This window comes from Toxotes jaculatrix, chromosome 5 (genome assembly GCF_017976425.1).
Source record: "Toxotes jaculatrix isolate fToxJac2 chromosome 5, fToxJac2.pri, whole genome shotgun sequence".
Lineage (NCBI taxonomy): Eukaryota > Metazoa > Chordata > Actinopteri > Toxotidae > Toxotes > Toxotes jaculatrix.
Genome location: NC_054398.1, coordinates 14134227 through 14156131, shown reverse-complemented (window position 1 = coordinate 14156131; position 21905 = coordinate 14134227). Strand labels below are relative to the sequence as shown.

The 21905-nt window shown below is 42.7% G+C and overlaps 1 protein-coding gene across 1 annotated transcript in view; it reads left to right on the top strand.

Annotated features, from left to right (window-relative positions):
- Positions 1-20280, top strand: part of ptprq (protein tyrosine phosphatase receptor type Q) — a 29283-nt gene extending 9003 nt beyond the window's left edge. Inside the window, exons 15-50 of the mRNA XM_041038552.1 lie at positions 405-909; positions 1053-1214; positions 1326-1505; positions 1593-1700; positions 2409-2690; positions 2801-3082; positions 3525-3645; positions 3759-3913; positions 4023-4168; positions 4708-4879; positions 6206-6526; positions 6619-6894; positions 7022-7173; positions 7464-7605; positions 8599-8874; positions 9023-9397; positions 9838-9947; positions 10186-10372; positions 10471-10709; positions 10906-10975; positions 11426-11584; positions 11816-12107; positions 12215-12288; positions 12427-12526; positions 12775-12903; positions 14441-14485; positions 15172-15198; positions 15388-15469; positions 15872-15962; positions 16088-16164; positions 16346-16480; positions 16605-16730; positions 17515-17660; positions 17858-17993; positions 19543-19666; positions 19757-20280. Coding sequence (XP_040894486.1) covers positions 405-909; positions 1053-1214; positions 1326-1505; positions 1593-1700; positions 2409-2690; positions 2801-3082; positions 3525-3645; positions 3759-3913; positions 4023-4168; positions 4708-4879; positions 6206-6526; positions 6619-6894; positions 7022-7173; positions 7464-7605; positions 8599-8874; positions 9023-9397; positions 9838-9947; positions 10186-10372; positions 10471-10709; positions 10906-10975; positions 11426-11584; positions 11816-12107; positions 12215-12288; positions 12427-12526; positions 12775-12903; positions 14441-14485; positions 15172-15198; positions 15388-15469; positions 15872-15962; positions 16088-16164; positions 16346-16480; positions 16605-16730; positions 17515-17660; positions 17858-17993; positions 19543-19666; positions 19757-19794 — 6042 coding nt within the window. The 3' untranslated portion in view covers positions 19795-20280. The remainder of the gene's footprint in view (positions 1-404; positions 910-1052; positions 1215-1325; positions 1506-1592; positions 1701-2408; positions 2691-2800; positions 3083-3524; positions 3646-3758; positions 3914-4022; positions 4169-4707; positions 4880-6205; positions 6527-6618; positions 6895-7021; positions 7174-7463; positions 7606-8598; positions 8875-9022; positions 9398-9837; positions 9948-10185; positions 10373-10470; positions 10710-10905; positions 10976-11425; positions 11585-11815; positions 12108-12214; positions 12289-12426; positions 12527-12774; positions 12904-14440; positions 14486-15171; positions 15199-15387; positions 15470-15871; positions 15963-16087; positions 16165-16345; positions 16481-16604; positions 16731-17514; positions 17661-17857; positions 17994-19542; positions 19667-19756) is intronic.
- The last annotated feature ends 1625 nt before the right edge of the window (positions 20281-21905 follow it).

Genomic DNA, 21905 nt, shown 5'->3' with positions numbered 1-21905 from the left:
TGTCAGTGCTTACGTATACTTACTGTACAGTCGTGCTCTGAGGTGTTGAACCTGTAATTTTTTTCAGTGTTGTACATAATGTAATGAAAACCTGTACAAACCATGACAAGTGTCCTCCAAGAAGTTTTATAAGATTTAAAAAGGTAGTATTTGTTGCATCACCGTCGACATGCATGAATTACATTAGACTGTACTGTACAGATTCTGTGTCCACTTCCTCTACATGCTCTTTATTGATTATGGCACATTTTAATAAACGTCTTCATATGCAAGCTCTAGGCAACTCTTTGTGTCTACTGATTCAAGCAGACATTGCTTTAAGGGCAGATGCTTTACACTGCACCCATCCAGGAAAAAAAGAAAAACTACCTTCAGTTCATTAATCTTTTTTTTTTTCCCTTCAGAATACAACCAATTTATTCGAAGTTGAGACACTTCCACCTCGTGTCCATAACAACCCTGGGCGACGTAAGAGAAATGCTGAGCTCAGTCTAATCACGTCTCCACCGACTTTCACGGCCACTGTTTCTGACCGCACGCTGCCCACAAGTATGACTGCTTCCAGCTTTGCACAATCTAAGCACATCACTAGTGCCAATGTTCAACCTACCTTTGAACCCGTGGTCACTGAGAGGCCCAGCACCAGTTACACCTCTGTTCCGCACTCTAACAGCACAAATATTCAGTCCTCTGACTCTTCAGTCTCTGGGACCAGTGCTTTTTCTCTCACCTCTGTGCCACCTGCTGCCACGCTTCCACCTTGGCTGACGAAGCAATCACAGGCTGGGGATATGACCTCAGATTCCTCCCCTTTGGCCCTGACCCCAAGCCAGGTCCGCTTGTCCACACGTGATGCAGCAATCCCGGGACACTTTTCAACACGCAATGTAGCAGCTTCTGGAACAACAGGTGGGAGAGCACTAACACTAAACACTGCTTCTCTTAACTTCCTACAGCCCTTGACACAAAGACTTTTATCTGCACCAGTGCTTATTAATGCCGTGTGGATATGTGATCATGTGTATCCATCTATGTCTGCATGCATGTTGCAGGTGTGACAGTGAGACAGGAGGTCATGGATGTTTTGTCTGAGGAGTTGTCTTACCTGGTGTCAGATCTAAACCCCTTCACCGAGTACACATTCAGGGTCACTGCTTCCACCACCATGGGAGAGGGCCCTGCCACAGATATCACAGAGAAGACCAGGGAGCAGGGTGGGTAGTCACATGCCACTTGCAATAATCATTAATTATAAAAAGCAACAAAAAAATTATGCTAAGGTGCAAATCTGCCCTGTAATGTCTTGTACTGTATGTGTCTTTTAGTCCCTAGCTCAGTGCTTGAAGTGTCTTATCAAAACATCAGCTCCACCTCCATACTAGTGAGCTGGGTCCCTCCACTCAACCCCAACGGACGGATCACGCATTACACTGTCTATGGCCTCAAACTGCACAATAACCAGGCTCTAAAGTGGGTTTCTGACACTACCAGCATATTGATAACAGGTGGAGTATACTTATCTTTTCTTTCATTAAAATCATTATAACACAGGTCTGTTGCTGAATATCTTTCTCCTCTGTTTTAATGCATAGATTTGGATAAGTACACTGGATATAAGCTACGCGTGGCTGCATCTACAGCTGTGGGAGAGAGCTCTCTTTCTGAGGAAGATGACATTTTCGTTTACACCTTAGAGGATGGTACGTGCTGAACACAAACTATATGCTCAAAGAAAACAGTTGGCGGCTATAACAAACATTAGACAGCGAATCTTTAAAATAAAATGTCAGTAAAACTGTCATGGACTAACCATAGCCTGCAGCGGTGCTTTGGGATAAGTGCTGGTGTCAGTTTGCTAACATGCTCACAATAACAATGCAAACATGAAAATTAGAAGAAGGTATCATTTTTGCCTCCACCTCAGTTTGCACCTTAGCATGCTAATATTTGGTTAGCACGAAATACAAAATACACCAAGTTCAGTCATAATTATCTGAGGCATCAGTTTTACAATTCATGGAGGAGGACCATGAGTGCCTGTACAAAATTTCACGGCAGTAGTTGTTGATGTACTTCAGGGCCAACGGAAAGATGTTGCTTGCATAGAAGTGCATTGAAATGAAAAACTTTCTGCGCGCTCGATCTACAGAAAGTGTGACAGTGTACATTGAATTGTTTCTGGGACCCAGCATGTGGCATGCACCTCACGCTGCATCAGAGTGATATCAGATAAGAAGCTTTTTATTTTATCAAATTAAGTAGGTAGTTATTGAATTACTGATTTGATGTTGAATTACTGAGTTACATTATTTGTTTGTTTGATTTGATTGTATTTCAGTCAATGACACATTCAATTCAATTAAATTCAATTCACATTCTTGGATTTTTCTTGTCCGTCTCGCCTTCAGAACCTGACTCACCCCCTGTGAACCTCACTGTGGTAGACACCAGCCCCTCCACTGTCACACTGGCCTGGTCTGCACCAGAGAAAGCCAATGGGGTGATCCAGCATTACGAGGTCCTGTATGAGAACAGGACGTACTCCGCTTTGTTGAACACCTCCTCTAATAAAGTGACTCTGACCAACGTGAAGCCATTCTCCTACTACAACGTGTCTGTGAGGGCGTACACACGCTACGGCCACGGCAACCAAACATCAGATATTTTACGCCTCTTGTCTGGAGAGGATGGTGTGTTGATGGATGCACCCACTCTCGTTGAACACACACACAAATGAAAACTTTTACCAACAAAATTAACTAGATTTCAGTAAAGGTGCATCTTTGTGTTCTCCCTCCAGTCCCAGGCAGTCCTCCGTATGGCCTCTCATACGAGTCAGTCAGTCCCAGTGAGGTGAATGTGACCTGGCAGCCTCCTCTGCTGCCTAACGGGGTCATCACCCACTACAGTCTGGAGCTCTGGAATTCCAGTCACTACCTGAACCTCACCTCCCCGACCAACTACATCCACATCACCCATCTGCGGAAGTATGCACACTACCGGGTCATGGTGCAGGCACACACACGTGTCGGGCCAGGAAACTACAGCAGCGAGCCGCTCAACATCACTACACTGGAGGATGGTGAGAGGGACGGGTGGGGGAAGGAGTAAAGGGAAAGAGGTTTTTTCTTTGTTTAGTTCCAGCAGGCTGCACGGTTACATCACAACTGGCTGACGAGGTCAAAGGACATCCGATTAAATCTGACTTTCCTCTCGTCTTTTCCTCCTCAGTTACATCTCTCTGTTTCAGCGCATGCTAATGTTGTTACATCACAGGTGTTCGATCCCACTTGGCGCTCGTGCCTCCCATCGGTACTGAGAAGCACAAAGAGTCTTTACAACTAACCAGTTTTCATTTCAGGGAAAATATTCTGTTTCTCTCTGCCATGTTCCTGGGGGCCTTTCAAAGTTTCTTATTTGCCCAGTGTAAATATATGTCTTAAATAATCACTCAACTTTTCAGTTTCTGCATAGCTTATACTCCTGTTTTTATGTTACTGGAAAGTCTTTCTCCTGCATCTCAGCTCCAGACACACCTCCTCAGTTCCTCCATGCCAGAAAGTTGTCAGACTATGAGGTAGAGTTGTCATGGCAACCGCCACTCGAAGCCAATTCAGACATACTGTACTACATCGTCAGAGTTTGGTGAGTTAGTAAATCTACACACCTATCCCTGTTTTGACGCTCTAATGAAGAAAACAGAAGTTTAAACAGAAAACACAACACGATGCAACAGTAATGGTCGCTTTCTCTGTTAGGAATGAAACGAGTGAGCTGTGGCAGAATGTGACACAGACATCAGTGGTCATTAATGTGGACTCAGAGAGTCGCTACAATGCCTCTGTCTCCAGCTGGACCAGACTGGGAGATGGAGGAGTGCTTATCTACATCAGCTTTACCACCACAGATGCAGGTGCTGGACAGAAGAGATTCTGGCAGCTAACTCACGTATAAAATATTCATTTTCCATGCACTGTATGAAGATACTTTTTTCACCCAAATCCTTTCTGTCTGGCTTTCAGAGCCATTTGACCCTCCGCAGAATGTGACCGTTGTAAATGTGACCGCCTCCTCTATCACCATACTGTGGCACCCGCCCACTGAACCCAATGGAATCATTGTTCACTATACTATTTACTACTCTGAGAACAACACTGTGACTGAGCAGGTGAGACACATGCCCTGCATGGAGAACATACAGACAGGTGGAAAAACAAATCAACATTATTAAATACAAACTTTGCTCAATGGAGTATGTGAACAGCTTTGCTCGTAGTCTTGAACCCACAGAGAATTATCACACATCAGTTGCCCTTAGCTCTACAAAGCATTTTAGCGACTTTTAGCCTTTTAGACTTTTTGTTTTGGTTTTATGACCTGCATCTTTCTGTTTCACTCTCTCTGCTCTCGTCAACCTCGTTTCCAGTCACAGAAGACATCTGTCTGAGTCATATTTGTCGGGTGGAGACAAACACAGCTCCAAATGAATGCTAATACTGCTCCATGTTTTCTGCATGCATTAACAGCTAACTGCTAAAAGTATTAGCTGTGTTAACAGGAGTGTGAAATGCAGATGCTTCCTGTCAGCTCATGGTGGTGCAACACTAAGATTTCCTTTCACTTGTCCCTTATTTGTTCCAAATTTCCCTCGTTTAAATGCCCTTTTGCGTATAGAAGTAACCCTAACGCTCTTTTTTTTCTCCATAGAGGGTTCCTGTTTCAGACCTACCTGCCCCTGCCTCTCCTGATTCACCTCTCTCTTACACTCTGACTCGGCTGATTGGGGGCACGAACTACACCATGTGGATGACCTCCAGCACTGTGCAGGGGGACGGAGGGGTCCAGAGCGAGATACTTACCCTGTTCTTACCAGAGGACGGTCAGTCACACACACACACGCACACAAAAACACACAGACATACACCAAAATAAATTAGTTAAAATGAACAGGCATATATATAAAATACAACACATGAAGTCTCATTAGAGGATAAGTCTGCACACTTTTTCCATAACTCTTCGACTTCAAAAGAAAAAAAAAAAATTACATAAAAACTCTGCAGTTGAAGACCTAACTTTCAGCCTGTTAGTGAAAGGAGATAACTGTCAGTCTGGCAAACTGGTTCTATTTTTGTCCTCCTGTGACACTGCCTTGAAGACAGCCAGTTTGTGTTGCCTTTTACTAAGCATGACGAAAGTTGTGACGGATTAGAACCAGATAGAGAAAGCAAAAGAGAGCTCAGAACCGTTTACGGTTTGATGACAGAGAACAAAACAAAGCCTGACGTGCTGTATGAAAGTACCTGCTGGGCTCAGGCTACAGTTGCACTGTTGAAATCAAAATTTGCATATACGCATATAATATTTAGTTGACGTGTTTGTAAAACCTTTGTTTTTATGTGATTTTGGGAAAAATGGTGCAGACAGCTGCCTCAGACTTTGTCACATAGAATTACATATTTGATTGTTGTGATGTTTTGTTTTGTTTTTTTCCTGTTAACATTTTGTTCATAAAATATTCTCTGACTCTGTATGATCACTGCTCATACTGACTCTGTATCTCTGCCTGTGCTCTAGCTGCTCCGCTCTCAGCCAAGCACCGGACCTCCAGGGCACCTTGTCTCTCCCGCACAGCCAAGCCCAGCAGGGGCTCACTCCCCTGGGCTCAGACCCCCACACACACCTGGCCCCTTACATCCACTCATTCATCTCATGGATCTCTCAAGTTTTATCTCCCCTTTCCCCTTCATCTACCTCCTTTTTTTTTCTACTCTGTGTACCATGTCATTATTTTGGGAGAGGCTGAGGCGATGAACAGGATGAGTATTTTCTGCTCAATCCCTTTCAGTCTCAAGGTTTTCATTGTGTGAGTTTTCCTCCTAAGTGCCTCTGTGTGCCTTTGAATGGGCTGTTAATTTTATTGGATGATGTTTCTGTTTACTGTACTGTACTGTACTTATTGTTCTACTTGCTGTGCTGTTGTTGATTTTGTTAATTACATCAATGCTTCCAATGATAATAACGGTGCTCGTAACAGATAATGATGACGACGACGATGATGATGATTGGTCACTGTTCATTTTCCCTCCATTGTGTATGGTTGATTGATGTCTCACAGTATCATAAACTCACATTGAAAGGCTCACAGTTTTCAACCACTGGTAATTAATAATAGTAACAAAGCTCTACTTGTCTGCCTTTTCAGTGCCAAGTGACTCAGTTCGAAACCTGACGGCTCAGATCTTCAGCTCCACGGCCATCATTGTCAGCTGGGACCCTCCCCTGGAGCCAAACGGCCGTCCCTACTATCTGCTCACCTTACAGGAGGCCGGCATCCCACCAAATGTATCCAACCAAGGGATTCCAGCTGTCAACAAGACAATCAAGCATACCACAACTGACAACGTCTTCCTATTCACCAGACTCAAGAAGTATTTCCCTTATGTGCTGACTGTTACTCCGGCAACTGGGGCTGGCCCTGCCTACAACCATACCAGCATGATGTACCTGAGAACGGATGACGACAGTGAGTTTACCTCCACAAACATTCACTTATGAACTGTGGTTCATTGGTTTATTGTGATGCTGACGTGTGTGTGTGGGCGTGTTTCCCTTTAGTTCCTAGCTCTGCTCCTTTGCTGGTATCTACCAGGAACCTGTCGTCGTCCTCTATCGCTGTGGTGTGGCAGCGCCCTCTGGAGGCCAATGGGGAGATAACTGAGTATAGCCTCACCTTGTTCGGCCCAGGTGGCTCCAACACAACGCATACCCCCAACAACTCGTTCATTCTCACTAACCTGCTTCCATACACAGCTTACAACCTTACTATTACAGCAGCAACACGTAAAGGCTCAGGGCCTTATCTGCTGCTGCTGCTTCACACTGATGAAGGAGGTTAGTTTGGAAGCAGGATTAAGGATCCAAATGACATGATATTTATTTATTAAGCTATGGGTGTATACTGTGTCTGCTCCCTGTTTGAGTCTATCTTCTTCTCTATCTGCCTAAATTTGTGTTTCAGGCCCCATGTCCCCTCCCCGTAACCTAACTATATACAACCACACGGCGTTCTCTGTGTGGCTGAGCTGGGAGCCTCCTTTGGAGCCCAACGGTGTGGTGATACAGTATGGCTTCAGGATCCAAGACCTCATCACACACACCGTCACACACCAGGTACCGTTAATTTCACACACCGAAAGCCACTCCACAATAACAGCAACACACACACACTTACACACACTCCAGAGACCCACTCAGTAAGAGTACAAACGATCTAATCGACGGCGGCTCTAATTTCACACTCCAGATACCTCTCAGCAGTAACATTATACTTACACACACATGCACATATGTGTGCTGATACAATAAGACATTGTCCTCTTCAGTAATCAGGACTGGATGATTTAATTTTTTATGTGTCAGGGTTTTTATGTGTGTTTGTGTTTGTGTGTGCACAAATGTAGAATTCTTCTGGTCCGTCAACAACAGAACATCTATCAGGCTTCAGGCCTCATAGCTCCTATGAGATCAGTGTTTACAGTTACACCAGAGTGGGCCATGGGAATCAGTTCAGCAGCCCTGTGACCTTCACGACTAACGAATCAGGTATAGTACACACAGTCTACGCACATGGAACATAACACTGATTCAGGTTACTGCTCACAGTTTGGTGTTTAAAATTCATTAGCCTTAAAATTAAGATTTTTGTGCTCAGTTCACTTCTAAATACTTAATCTGTGCCTCAGTGGGGCTGGTTTGCAAAGATAAAAACACACAAAAAACAAGCAGTTCATTCACATGCATAAAAGCAGTCATATATTACAATGCAGTGTCCAACACCAAGAACACCATTACACTGAAAATTGCAAAACATTCAAATGCATTTATCAATCTATACACAGAGTGATGTGACAATCTGTTTAACCTCAGCTGTTCACAAATCTTATGGCTTCTGAAATAAAACCAAACCTCCTTCTGTGTGGAAGAAGCATGTGGGGATGCATGGCGTCACTGATAATCACACATGCCTTCCCGAGGCTGTGCAAGAGATCTGTTTGTCAGTAATTTTAGAGCTGATGTAAACAACACCTTGTCATCGCTTCTTGTCCTTTTGGCAAAGAATATAAACCAGCAAATAAATGAAACAAAAATACTTTCAGTAAAGGAGGTATACAATATTGTCAGTGTTGTTCAGTCGTGTTCATTCCAAAGAAGCTCAGTTTATGTCGGCAGCGGAGGTGCTATTTTCATCAGTATGTCACAGTGAGAAAGGCTCGGCAAGCCGAACGTGATTCCCCTCAGGAACAGTTCATTAGAAGTAATAGTTTAAGATAAGGCTGATTTGTTCAAGCGACAGCTGATTTGTTTTGTTTTCACATAAAATATATACCAGGCAGCAGAGTCCATTTGTGCTGGAGCTTTTTTTTTTCAGGCTGTGTGATGAAATTACCACAGGTAAATGAAACCGAAGTTGGTTCTTTCCTTTTACAGTGGACAGTGAAGAATGCAAACGGAAACTAATGCCGGTATAACAGCGTCCTCCCTCTCCCCCTCCCCATCTCTTTCTGTCTCTGTCTCTCTGTCTCTTTCTGTCGGCAGTATCTGATGCTGTGGGGAACCTGTCTTGCTCGGGGTTGAGCTGGGATTCAATTCAGCTGTCCTGGGAACTTCCTGCCAACCCTAATGGGCAGATTGTTTTTTATGAGATTATAGTGGAGGTAGACTCGCAGTCCTACACACACCAGGCTCACTCACCAGAGTACACAGTGACTGGGCTGTCACCAGACCAGGAGTACATACTCACTGTGGCCGCAGTCAACTCTGCAGGGCCTGGAGACAGAGTAAATTGTACTGCTTCCACTCTTTCTGAATCAGGTATTCAGTCCTATTGTAGTGCCTTCATCATTTTATTCATCCAGGCACAGCTGATTATCTAATAGAAGCTATTCCCTTTGACTTCAATGAATCACTAATTTAATACAGAATGAATACTTGATTAAATCCTCTTTGTCTCTTCTAACAGTCCCAGCTGCCCCTCGCCTCCTCACCATCTCTCAGGTCACACCTAACAATGCGACACTTCAGTGGGCTCCGCCGCTCTCTGTACCAGGCCTGCTGAAAGAGTACCACATCATTGCACAGCTGCTTTCAACTGTTTGTGAAACAAACATCCTACCAACCGCGCAGCCGGCCTCAGAGGACAAACTGACCTCAGATTGTGTGGACTCTAATGTCACAGTGTCGGTGAATGCTTCGGACACCAGTGAAGAGAACCACAGCAGCGTCACACTCTATTCCCTAAATAAATACAGATACTACCGCTTCAAAGTGGCCGCTGTGACCAACGCTGGAATTGGAGAATATACACACTGGATATATGCACGCACCCTCGCTGGAAGTAAGAACATCATCTATCTGTGTTGCCAGTGGAGAGTTGGCAGTTAGTCAGGACCTCACCCTCTGGCATCTCCTCCACAAGTCCTAAACAACAAGACCTAGGGCATTGTAGAGCAGCATCCCTCTGTGTCACGGAGGCATTTTCTGTGTTTACGTGTTATACTTTAAAGCAATATTAAGTGTCTGAAAAGGTTTTTATGATATAAGATATTAAAAAGTGTAATCATGTGTGACATCTAAGCAGCTAAGATCACTGCTGTTTTGTTTTTGTTTTTTGTTTTTTTCTCAACTGCTTAATGAAAAATCAAAAAGAATCTAGAGTCTAATTTTTCTGTCATATTTCCTATACAGTATGTGTTAGTTAGACTCAGATTTCATTTGAACCATTTCATTTAGTGGAACACAGTAAGTACTTTGTGTTTTCCCAATCTCTTCCCTTAGACCCTGACACACCTCCCCGTAACCTAAAAGTGACCCCCACCTCCAACAGCCTTCGTATTGCGTGGGGCGCTCCGGCTGTTCTCTCTGGGCCGACTTCGTACCTTGTGCAGGTCATTTCACTGACTTACATTTGTACAGACACACACACACAAATATGAACATGTCACCAATGAAGCGTATAACCCAGGTAGATGCCCTCAGAACAGATCAACATGGTGTTATGTTGGCAGAGTTTTTAAAATAGCAGTGGCAGCTCAAAGGCAGGTTAACGTTCACTATGGTGTAAAGTGCAAACAGTATTTTTGTGAAATGTGTTAAATGTTTCTGTGAACTGTGCTGTCATGTCAGGTGGCTGGTCCTGGTTTGAACATCTCAACAGTCCGGGCTCCAGGAGAGTTGACGACTGTTGTTGTGACTAACTTGACTGCTTTCACCCTTTACTCTGTGACCATCTTCGCCTTCACTGGTCCAGTGGAACTGGCTGCCAGCGATGGGAAAGCTATTGGACCTACTGCATTTCAAACACTGGAGGAGGGTATGTGGAGCACCCAGGGCAGCTCCTGCCAACCTGTAGATATGACCGTATGTCTATTATTATTATTTTTCTCTTGTCATTTCTATTCTGCCCCCCAGAGCCGAAAGACCCTCCCAAGAACGTGATCGTATCAGTTATCCCGGAAGAAGTGAACCGTGTGAAGGTGACCTTCACGCCCCCAGAGGAGCCCAATGGAAACATCACTGCCTATTTTGTGTACATCTATGAAAAAGACCAGCTAGTCAAGAACATGAGCCTCAGTATCATCCAAAGAGAGTATAACACACTGACTGCTGTCATAGAGGGCCTAAAGGGAGGACACAGCTACAGTATACAGGCAAGAAGGATACACATATTCCATACACAGGCACACATATTTAGACACAGTCTCTTTGGTCACACACCTGGAGCTGGAACAGCACAACAGAGCCAGCAGTCTAAAACCCCTGCTAGTTTAATCTTTTCCAAATTGTCATTTTCTTCCTTACTGTGCCTGTCCCCTTTTCTGCTGTCTTCCTTCTTTCTATTTGTAGATTTTAGCCAGGAACGGGGCCGGCAGGAGCCCGCCCAGCCCACATGTCCAGATAACAACAGGAATCAAAGGTACAACTCCCCCTTTTTTTTGTGCCTGCTCTGCTGTGCTCTACAGTGTTTCTCTCTATCTTGTTGCAGCAGTGCAGCACAGATGCTAGGCAGAGAATTGCCACGGCACAGTATTATTACTCTATACGACAGTATTCAGTTGTTCTGAAACAGTAGATGTAATTCAGCATCTGGTTTTGGTATTGTCTGGTCTATCTTGATGATGTAGAGGCTCAGTTTTAATCTGACTGTTCAGAGCAATGGCCTAATTGTCATGTTTTATGTGTACATGCAGAACAGCAAATATGTAAACACAGTAAAAGTGTGTGTTTGTGTGTGTGTGTTTGTGTGTGTGTTTGTGTGTGTGTGTTTGTGTGTGTGTGTTTGTGTGTGTGTGTTTGTGTGTGTGTGTGTTTGTGTGTTTGTGTGTGTGTTTGTGTGTTCTCCTCTGTTCGCACGTGTATGTTCCAGCCCCGGCCAAGCCAACCCAAAGACCCCAGGCAGTGCTGGGCCATGGTGGGGTTGCCATGGTAACCCACAGGAGTATCACCATCCGCATGCCTGCCTGTTTCTATAGTGACGACAACGGACCAATCACAAAAATTCAGGTCATCGTGGCCGAGTCAGGGGGTATGACTCTTCAAAAACATTGACAGCCATCACTTTTAGTTGAATACACTTGGGTATCAGTCTCTGGTTTGTGCTTTAAGCCTCAAGTAGAATCTTGTTTTATAGTACGTGACTCTGTCCTAAGCTCACAATAGACAAAGTGTAAGCAAAAGCTGAGGGGCTTAACGTCAGCAGAAATTTGACTCAGTTCCCCTGTGATTTCTTTCCTCTCTAACTTCCATCCTGTCATAGTGAAGGATATCCAGAACCTGACCAGCTGGAAGAATGCATTTTTTGGTCGCCCTGCTCCTTACCTGACTGACAAGGGGTTCCCCAACCCGCACTGTTTTTTTGGGGACGGGGCATCACGCACGGACACACACGTCAGAGGTGGTCGCACTGTATCTGGAGACGGCCGGCCCCTGGTGAGACACAATCACACCACAGCAGGAACGTACGTGATCGGAGAGAATGATGACTGCATGCGGGAGAACAATACTGACAATTTCTGCAATGGACCGCTGAAGCCTAACACAGTCTATGTGTGAGTGCATGACACACACACACACTCACTCAACGATGCAACAATTTAAACCATTGTATATAAATGTTATGTAATAATATAATGCTTCCACTGGATTGTTATTTCAGGTTTAAGTTCAGAGCCACTAACATCAATGGCCAGTACACTGACTCTGAGTACTCTGACCATGTCAAAACTGCAGGTATTTATATCAATCCCTGTATCATTCTAAATCCATAAGTGAATATATAACATGTAACACCTCTGGTTTTCTTTTGTATGATGTTGTCCATTCTGTCCTCATTCTGTCCTCATTCTGTCCTTCTCCCTCTCTCTGTAGTTGATGGTCTGTTGACCAGAGAAGAACAGATCATTCTTGGTGTTCTGCTTTCCTTTTTCTTGGCTGTGTTACTCATCATCATCATCTGTGCCTCAGTAAAGTAAGATGGCAACATGCGTTCATTCCTTTGCCAACATTCAGACATTTATTAGAACACTGCATTGATTGCCACTTAGTATTAACACATAACAAGACATGCTATGTCTAAGTTCCTGGATAAGTAATTAACTGTGCATTGCATTATTTGCAATAAATCTGTTTCCTCCTTTACCATTATCCATTTTAATTCTGTGTTTACCCTGTTATTAACCAATTTGATTGACTGACATGCTCGTCATCAAATGTCAGGATCCATCAGCGCAAGAAGGAGGGCGGCACTTATTCACCCAGAGAGGCGGAGATCATAGAGACCAAGTGTAAACTGGATCAGCTGATCGCTGTGGCAGATCTGGAGCTGAAGCAAGAGAAACTCAACCGGTAAGTCCGTGTGTTTAGCTTGGATCTAAAAGCGTCGCTTTCCCTAAAACATAGCACACACATTTTTGGCAGCTGAGGCTGGTTGCACACTACATGACTTCAGGCTTGATTTAGCTGCTTCAGACAAGATTTTAAATCTAAGTCAACAAGACAAAAATCTCTTTGCTGCAGCCAACTGGATGTGTGCTCCTGTCATCACTAAATCTTCTGGTGTTGTAGAGTTTGTGCAGAAAATAGAAGCAGCAGCACTACAACACAACACAGCATCATTGTGGCTTTATAGTTTACCCTCAGTTCCAGTCTGCATCTCTCTAACTATCCTCTCCTATAAATTCAGCCCCTAGCTCTTCTGTTTTTATGCTTTTCTCACACAAACAGACACTAAGTGCTGCAAGCTGCTTTTCCTTCTCAGAGCTACAGAAGTCACATTTAGTCTTAGTTTTGGTGTATCAAGGTCACTTATGGCAAAGATGAAGTGAGAAAAATATGAGTAGCACCACAATTTAGGTATTTATATCCTCATTTGCCAATATAAATAAACATCAGCACTGAAACAACCAATAAGCATATAGAGGTCTCTGAACACCTTCCCTCCTCAACATCTAAGGAATACTGTCACCTACACGACAACAGAACAAAAAAAGAAACCAAAAATAGAGGGGTCCAGGTAGGTGTAAAATGTGGCTGTCTTCAAGAGGAACGGAATGAACAGGAACGTTAAAAACATTAAAACCCACACAAGAGAGAATGGATAAATAAAAGTGCCTCTACCTGGCAGATAACTGTCCTTATCTCACTATGTGCAATACTTGGCCATCATAGGGCAACGTGTTCATGTAAGTGCAATATATGGACTACCTCTTTGCACTACTACTACCTCTTACTTGCACGTGCTAATCTCGGCTTCCTTATCTTATTTAATTTAATTTAATTGTTTATATGTTTATATTTTGCTCTATATTTTTATTGCCCTTATGTTTATATTTATATTTTCGCTCTTTACATCTTGCTCTTGATGGCTTAAACTGGGGCCTGAGTACTAATTTCTTGTCACTGGTATATAAAAGTATAAAAGTTCCTAGATTCTTGATCCTCTCATGCGTAAAAGTAATCTAACTGCAGTACTTGAGCACATATTTCCCTGCCATGTTGAACTTCTAATAGGACATTTTCTTCTTATTCAGTGACTCTTCTTAGTCCTGAAAAAGGAGGCAGCTCTTAGGAATAATTTGCCTTCCACTCATTTTAGTTGTGACGCACACTTAAGAGCAAAGATTGTAGGGTTTTTTTCAGTCGCACGTTGTGCTCTTACAGCTGTCATGTAGGTTTAATCTGGACAGTGTGTCTCTCTGCTTTGTACGGACCAGTATTTCTTCATGACCTGGACAGAGAGATCTGTATAAACACCACCTTTCTAAGCACAGTTTAGGTTAAAACACACTTTTCCTTGTCACTTGTCAAACGAATGGCAGAAATAGCTTTCCCTGCATGCAGGCACGTGCATTGACTCTCCCTGGCTTTATTCTTCTCCCACCAGGTATTCTTCCTTCTTCTTTAGACGGAAAGAGATTTATGTCATCCAGTAAGTCGGGCTTCTTACCTGTGTGTGCCACATTTTGCTGTGCATAGTTTATTAGCATGTTGTGCTCCACTTTTCATTCGTCCCTGTGTGTGTGTCATCATCGTGTTATCCACTAAGGCTCGCTTTGAATCATCCATCTGTTTATTAAACCTTTGGTGGAGGGCGACAGTTCAGTCAATCAGTGACGTCAGAGTTTTGCCTACAGCCTGCTCCTTTTCCTCTCCATCACTGACAGGGACTGCAGAGCTGAGCTGACACTCCTCTGCTTGAGACCATTTTAATTTGTTTACCCACTCACTATCTTGAAACTGCTTGGAAAGCTTAGCAGTCTTAGAGGGTACAAATGGTAAGTTTTATCGATGGTCGAGGATCTGCGTAGCTACACGCCTTCAGCAATGCGAAGAAAAAGCCAGCCTCAGGGGGAATAACCTCATGCTTCATTCAAGTTTACTGGCGTTCACATATTCCTTTAGAACGAAACATCAAAGTCAGTTTCAGAGTTAAATCAAAGTGGATTTGATTAATAAAAAAATGTTTGAATCTCCTTTGCTTAAACGTAAAATACCATCCACTCTCTGCAAAGAGGATCAGTTCAGCCGTCACGGACAGAAATACCACAGTGTGGGCTGTGATTATTTAGTTAATTTGTTTATTTTGGTTGATTTTTGCTGTCTATTTTTGTCCAGGCTTCTCAGCTACAGGAAATCACTCAAGTAAGTCATCCTGCATAAATAATGTGTGTGTAGCTGCAGCACAGATCTTCATGTTCTGTGCTGCTCAGTGTTACATGTTGTAACCTAGAATAAGTTTACCAAAAAAAATAGCATATTGTTGTGGAGTCTTGTATATCTCTGTCTGTGTTTCTCACATTCAGAGTATTTCTCTCCTCCTCTCTCTGCCAGGCCCGTCAACAAGAAGTCTTTTCTGCAGCACGTAGAGGATCTGTGTGCCAACGACAATGCCAAGTTCCAGGAAGAGTTTGCTGTAAGTGTTCCCATGTGTATCAAACCTCTAAGCATATATATTATATATATATAAATAGGGTTGAAATAATAGGAAGTTGCCTGGAATTGCCAAAAAAAAAACCAACCAGAGTGGAGAATGAAGGTAAATATGATGTTGTTAGAGAAGGTACATCACACAGAAAAACAGATAAGGGGAATTTATTGCAGACAGTAAAGATGCATGAAAAGTGATAGCCAATGAAATCAGTGCCGCTTTTAGTACTGTTTTTCTAAGACGCCAGCTCAGAGACCCCTGAACCTCTCATAAATTTAACAGTGTTTTTTAAGTCAAAAGAAATTGGATTTAAAAAAAAAACATATTTTTAAGAACATTGTTTTTCACTTTTATCTTTCACTGATGTATTACATATCATCTCTGCAGGAGCTCCCAAAGCTGCTGCAGGACCTGGCCACCACAGATGCTGATCTACCCTGGAACAAATCCAAGAACCGCTTCCCCAACATCAAACCTTGTAAGTGGTCAGGCTGAAAATTAGCTTCCTGACTATAGATCCCTGTATTTATTGCTGCGTGTGGATTTCACCACCACTTGCACACTTGTGCATTTGTGTACACATTTCTTTCATACTGTGCCTAGACAACAACAATAGAGTGAAACTGCTGTCAGAACCAGGCACTGCAGGCTCTGACTACATCAACGCCAGCTTCGTCTCAGTGAGTACCAGCTATCAGCTGCTAAAAGCCCGTTGTTAACCTGGAGGGTCGCTTCTGCTTGATAGTAGTTATGCAAGTGTGGGATACATATGTTGTTTTTTCTAGATTTTTCTCTGTCACTTCATGATTCTGTCAGGAAGCCTGCAGATAAAGGCCTATCTGTATGTTTTTCTGTCTCTAGGGCTACCTGTGCCCCAATGAGTTCATTGCCACACAGGGTCCTCTGCCTGGCACAGTGGCTGACTTTTGGAGGATGATCTGGGAAACAGGCACCCGCACCATAGCCATGCTCACGCAGTGTTATGAAAAAGGCAGAGTGCGTCATGAGCGATTTGACACTGTTACGAAACACCACTAATATCAGCTCAATTACAACTCTGTCACTTGGAGGGTTATATCTGCTACGTGCATCTGATGTGTGTGTGTGTGTGACATTTCAGATTCGGTGTCACAAGTACTGGCCTGAGGACAACAAGCCAATGTCAGTGTTTGGTGACATTCTCATCTCAAAAGTGTCAGAGGAAGTCTTTCCCGACTGGACGGTCAGAACCCTAAAAGTAGAAAAGGTAACTGAGCTAATAACCTCTCTCACACACACACATATGGTACACACAACACATGGTGTATATGTGCATACTGTAAGGTCAGACACCGGAAAAAGAGATTTACTCTTAATACTGAAACATTTTCCACATTTACGTCTAATTAAAAAATTAAAAACAAACAAAATTTGAACTAGGTCCATTTTCCTTTGTAGATTTCTTACATCCAAACCACTTAAAGATTAAATCTGGTCTTAATTTATGTTTTTCTTATAGACAGCAAAACTAATGAAAAGATCATTAACCAACAGTGAGTACATCTCTCAGCAGTTTCCCAATTCCCTGGCCTGTCTGATGCCCCCAATTCCATCCAAACTTCCTGAAGACTTAAATTCTAAAAACAGGTCACAAAGTGTTTTGGCCACACCGACAAATCTTGTGAGTGCAATCAGTTTAGTATTTGTTTTGGTCTTCATGGGCTTTGTGGACAGTAATAATAAAAATAGAAAACATCGCAGCACTTATCCTTGAAGAACTGTTGTGCAGTGAGTTATTTGTCAACAAAATGCCTTCCCACTGCACTCAGCAAATGAAACCTTTTACTGAGTTCATTTTATCAGAACTATCTGCAGATTCTGCCTCCCGGTTTGTTTTAATGTAATTAGCATGTAAATGCAATGTAATTACAACATATAATCACCATCTTACTTTCATCGTCATGATTTAAAACACTGAAATGTGCATAACAATGAAAAATCTGTTAAATTTTACTTCCTATCTTATTTCTTGTTTGAACCCCTCTGTGCAGCACGGACATTATATTCTGGTTCGCCACTTCAACTACACATCGTGGCCTGAGCACGGGGTCCCAGAGTCCTGCAGCACCCTCATTAAGTTTGTCAAAGCTGTCCGAGCCCACAGGCACGACAACACCACTATAGTGGCTCATTGCAGGTACTGTGGCACCACAGTTGTAACATACTTACACTGCATAAATTATAGTAATGTCCTTAAAAATACAAGTGCACTAATTAATTTATTTTCTCTTTGGTCACTGTAGTAACCCTCATACTGCGTAAGCCTCAAATAAGTCATTTCAGGTGAAATGGAGCATCACAGAGTATGACATTTTGCTCTCACTCTTCCCTCAGTGCTGGTGTGGGAAGAACAGGTGTGTTTATTGCCTTAGACCACCTCATTCAGCACGTCAGAGACCACGACTTTGTGGACATTTACGGCCTGGTGGCCGAACTGCGCAGCGAGAGGATGTGTATGGTGCAGAATCTGGTGAGTTCACATCCAAAAAAAGGAGTGTGTTTTATTTCTTTGTGTGAATTTCATAACCTAGAGAGAATAAACAAAAGACCAAAAAACTGTATTTGGTCTTAGGTTGCTCCAGTACACTTAAGAATCATCAAAGACTCAAATAGCATGACAAATGACAGTGTAGTTGTCCTACTTTTTATTTCATGTCCCGCTGTGATTCCATCCCCATGAGGAAATATTTGGAAAATTCTCCTTGTGACAAAGGAAATGATCTGGCTGTGGATTAAAGGCATAAGCTGAGGAGGATTCCCCCTCTTGAAACAGCATGAACCTGTCCTAAAATTACCTCACTCAGTCATTACTTATTGACTACTTCTGTGTGTCTTAGTGTCTGCAGGGACCCTCTGCATGGTGCCTGTGCTTCTTCTCAATATTATCATTTTATTGTGTCTTGGCATTCAGAACATTTGTCCATATATTTGGCAGTGGGGTTTGAGCCTGCAGTGTTGGACAAACCAACCAGTGTGGACATGATTCTTTGAGACAGCAGCATTCAGTGTGTCAGACAGCTAGCTATTAGCATAGTAGTTCAGTCAATTACAAAGAGGCTTAGCTGAAAGAGCCCATCATTCAGACCAGTTATGTTAGAAACATTAGCGCACAGTGCGTTTGCAGATAGTTTTAAACAAGCCCATAAGTTAGACACATTCTTTAAACCACTTTTCTGGAACTGAAAACAGGCAAATTTTAGAAGTTATTCTAAATGTCCATCAGAGTTACGTCTTAGTTCCAGTTTCCTGCTGCTGCTTTTGAGTTGTTTCAGCTGTTGTTGCCTAACATGGCTTTAAATTAAACGAATGACAGTAACTAGCATTTCAGGTGTGTTCACTAAATAGATGGTTTCCTAGATAATTGAATTAGGTATATATTAAAGCCCATCTTGCAGTCTGATGGCTCCTGTTGCTTGACTTAATGAACTTCAAAAATATCTCCATATCCCCAGATCACAGCAATAAAGTAATATGAAGGATTGAATATTGGATGAAATTATGAAGCCAAGAGGCAGGTTATGCAGACACATACATTTGTCATCAATTCCGGATTAGTAGGCTACAATATGTCACATGTCACAGCACAGGTTGTATTAGTAAATTATTTCCAAGTTACTCATTTTTGCAGGAAGTCAGCTGACTCGGCTAGAGAAGGATCTACTGTGTGTGCTCCATAAAAGCCTGAAGAAGCCTGAAAAACCGCAGCTGCAGCATTAATTAGTCCAAATTTGAGTCTGCAAATATTTTTGTTCTAGCAAGTTGTGTAAATCAGCTCTGATAAGTTTGTGTCAAGTGACATAATTATGGTCCCATCTGAGCGATCCACAGTCAGAAAATCATGTGCTTTTTCCACTACTTCAGGACATCTTTTTTGCTTTTATTAGACACGAGACAGTAAAGAGCTCACAAACAAAGCTCAAGTCAGACCAGGGATGTTGCAGTTACATGGTCAACAAGGCCACCAGGAAACTTTTTCAGGGATCAGAAGGTACAATATCTGTCACTGTACGTGTTGTCAGGCCCAGTACATCTTCCTGCACCAAAGTACACTGGAACTTCTAAACAACAAAGGCAACAGCCAATCCATCTGGTTTGTCAGCTATTCTGCTCTGGAGAAGATGGACTCCCTGGACGCCATGGAAGGTAAACAAACAAACACCTAAACAAACATTCAAAAAACAACACGCACCCCACTGCATAGTGTTCACTCTACACATTTGTCCTGGGCTTCAGGTGACGTTGAGCTGGAGTGGGAAGAGACCACTATGTAAAAGTAAATTGAGGGACACCTGCACCTGCAGGAGGATGAGACTTCTTTGGGACGTGACCTGTGCACAGACCCTGGACAGAACGGCCTCCTGGGAAGAGGAAGAGGAAGCAGGAAGAGAAACAGGAGGTGAACAACACAGTCTGAACTGAACGGCCTGTCAGTCGACTTAAGACTTTGTTGCTCCACTTCTCAACTCACTTCTCAGCACCGTCCTCCCTTTATTGAACCTTTTGTCTACTTGTTTTCAAAGAGATTGAGAGAAACAAAAGGGGAGACAGGGACAAAGGATTTCAGAAATGACAGGGATAAAGGAGAAACGGTGAGCTGACGGTGAAAGCTCTATCACATCTGTAAGCTCACGGATACTTTGCACAAATTGATTTCACTGTGTATAATAATTACTGTATTATGTTGATATCATCTGTTTTTGTAAGATAATTTATTCAGCCAAAATGGTGTTTTTTTTCCTCTCTGTAATTCTGCCTGTGTCGAGGTGTTGTTCATCCTTTCCCAAGTGTGATTTGCAAAAATAAACCATCTTGTATTTTTTTCTGGCCTTGATAGTTAACACTACAACACTTGAGAACTTTCTCCGTTGTGACATTGCAATATGAAATTAAAGAAATTACCATCTTGCTGGTATTTTTGTGTAGACAGCAGAGTAAAACCGCAGTGGAAAATTATGTACTCTAAGTACACACTCACGCACGTGTGCAGACATGCTTCAGCACACAGCTAGACATTCAGCGAGCACTGTCGGATTCAATATTGCTTTAGGCCTGACCTCATCCTCTAATGAATGAGTTCAGACCCAGTGTGCTGGGAGGACACAGGAACACCGATGTGGACTGATTTCCCATAAGCTCCTTCATTCCACTGCCCTCCTTGCACACCTGGTGCAGATTCATTCATTAGAGAGGCCGGCAGAGCCACGGACGCAGACACTGTGGAGGCGATGTTGACGTCAAAAGCATTCGAGGATCATCACAGAGAAGACAGTCTGAGACAGAGAGTAAAAACTACTTTATTCTTTCATTCTCTTCAAACAGAAAAAATTAGAAATATTCCATTAGTAAACATGTTGATCTTTAAGAAATCTCCTTTTTAGAAATATTGTGAGGGTGCGAAGATTAATGACAGCGCTCCACAGTGAGGATGCAGATTGGTGCGTCTCCATGACAACCACAGAGATGCTGGGGGTTGGGGATAAGGGGTCGGGCAGAAAGGAGAGAGGAAGCAGAGAGAGTGGAGAAAATGACATCAATCAACCCAACATGCCCTGACAATAATGATACAAACATATAATCTCTTCCCTTGTGATGTAAATGGAAAAAAAAAGAAAAAAAAAACATCATGCCGTATAATACAAGTCAGTCAGAGTTTACAGTAAACAAAGTGGGGATGTTCACTTGAGAAATCAAGTGGTTTCTAAGGTGAACCTAAGCTGGACTTTTGTTGCTTTGGCAGCTATGTGCATGTTTGTGTACGTCAGTGTGTGTTTGTGGCTGTGTGAACATGTGTGTACTTGTATAATATACTTTGTGTGTGTGTGTGTGTGTGTGTGTGTGACCTGTGGTTAACTGTACGTATTCACCAATACAGCATAGCCCTTTACACACCTTAACAGGTGACACAGCCATCTCTTAATAATCCTGTAATAATATGACATGGTAATTAATGATGAATGTAGATCTGGAATAATATCAGTGTGTGTTACCATGGTAACTGGAGTGTATTCTATAAAAGCTGCCTGTTTCCCGTCTCTCATAGCAGTAGGATTTAGGACACCCCCCTGATATTAAATGTGAATAATAATAACTATAATAACTATAATATCCTTTTTTTCTTTTAAACTAGATCTTCTCTGTACAAATACATACGTAGATACACACACTGGGCAAACCAATCACTTTTTCAGAATAAATCTATATTATCTATTTACAATATATCCAATATATTCTGTGGTGCAAAAGGTACAAGATGTGTTTGGTGTGTCTCAGTTGGATGATTCGTGATCTGCTGTACAAACTGGCTCAAGCTCGAATCCATGACAGACTAACACTTCAGTGAAATCAGTAATTATTCCATGGACATCCATGGACATCTTCAGCT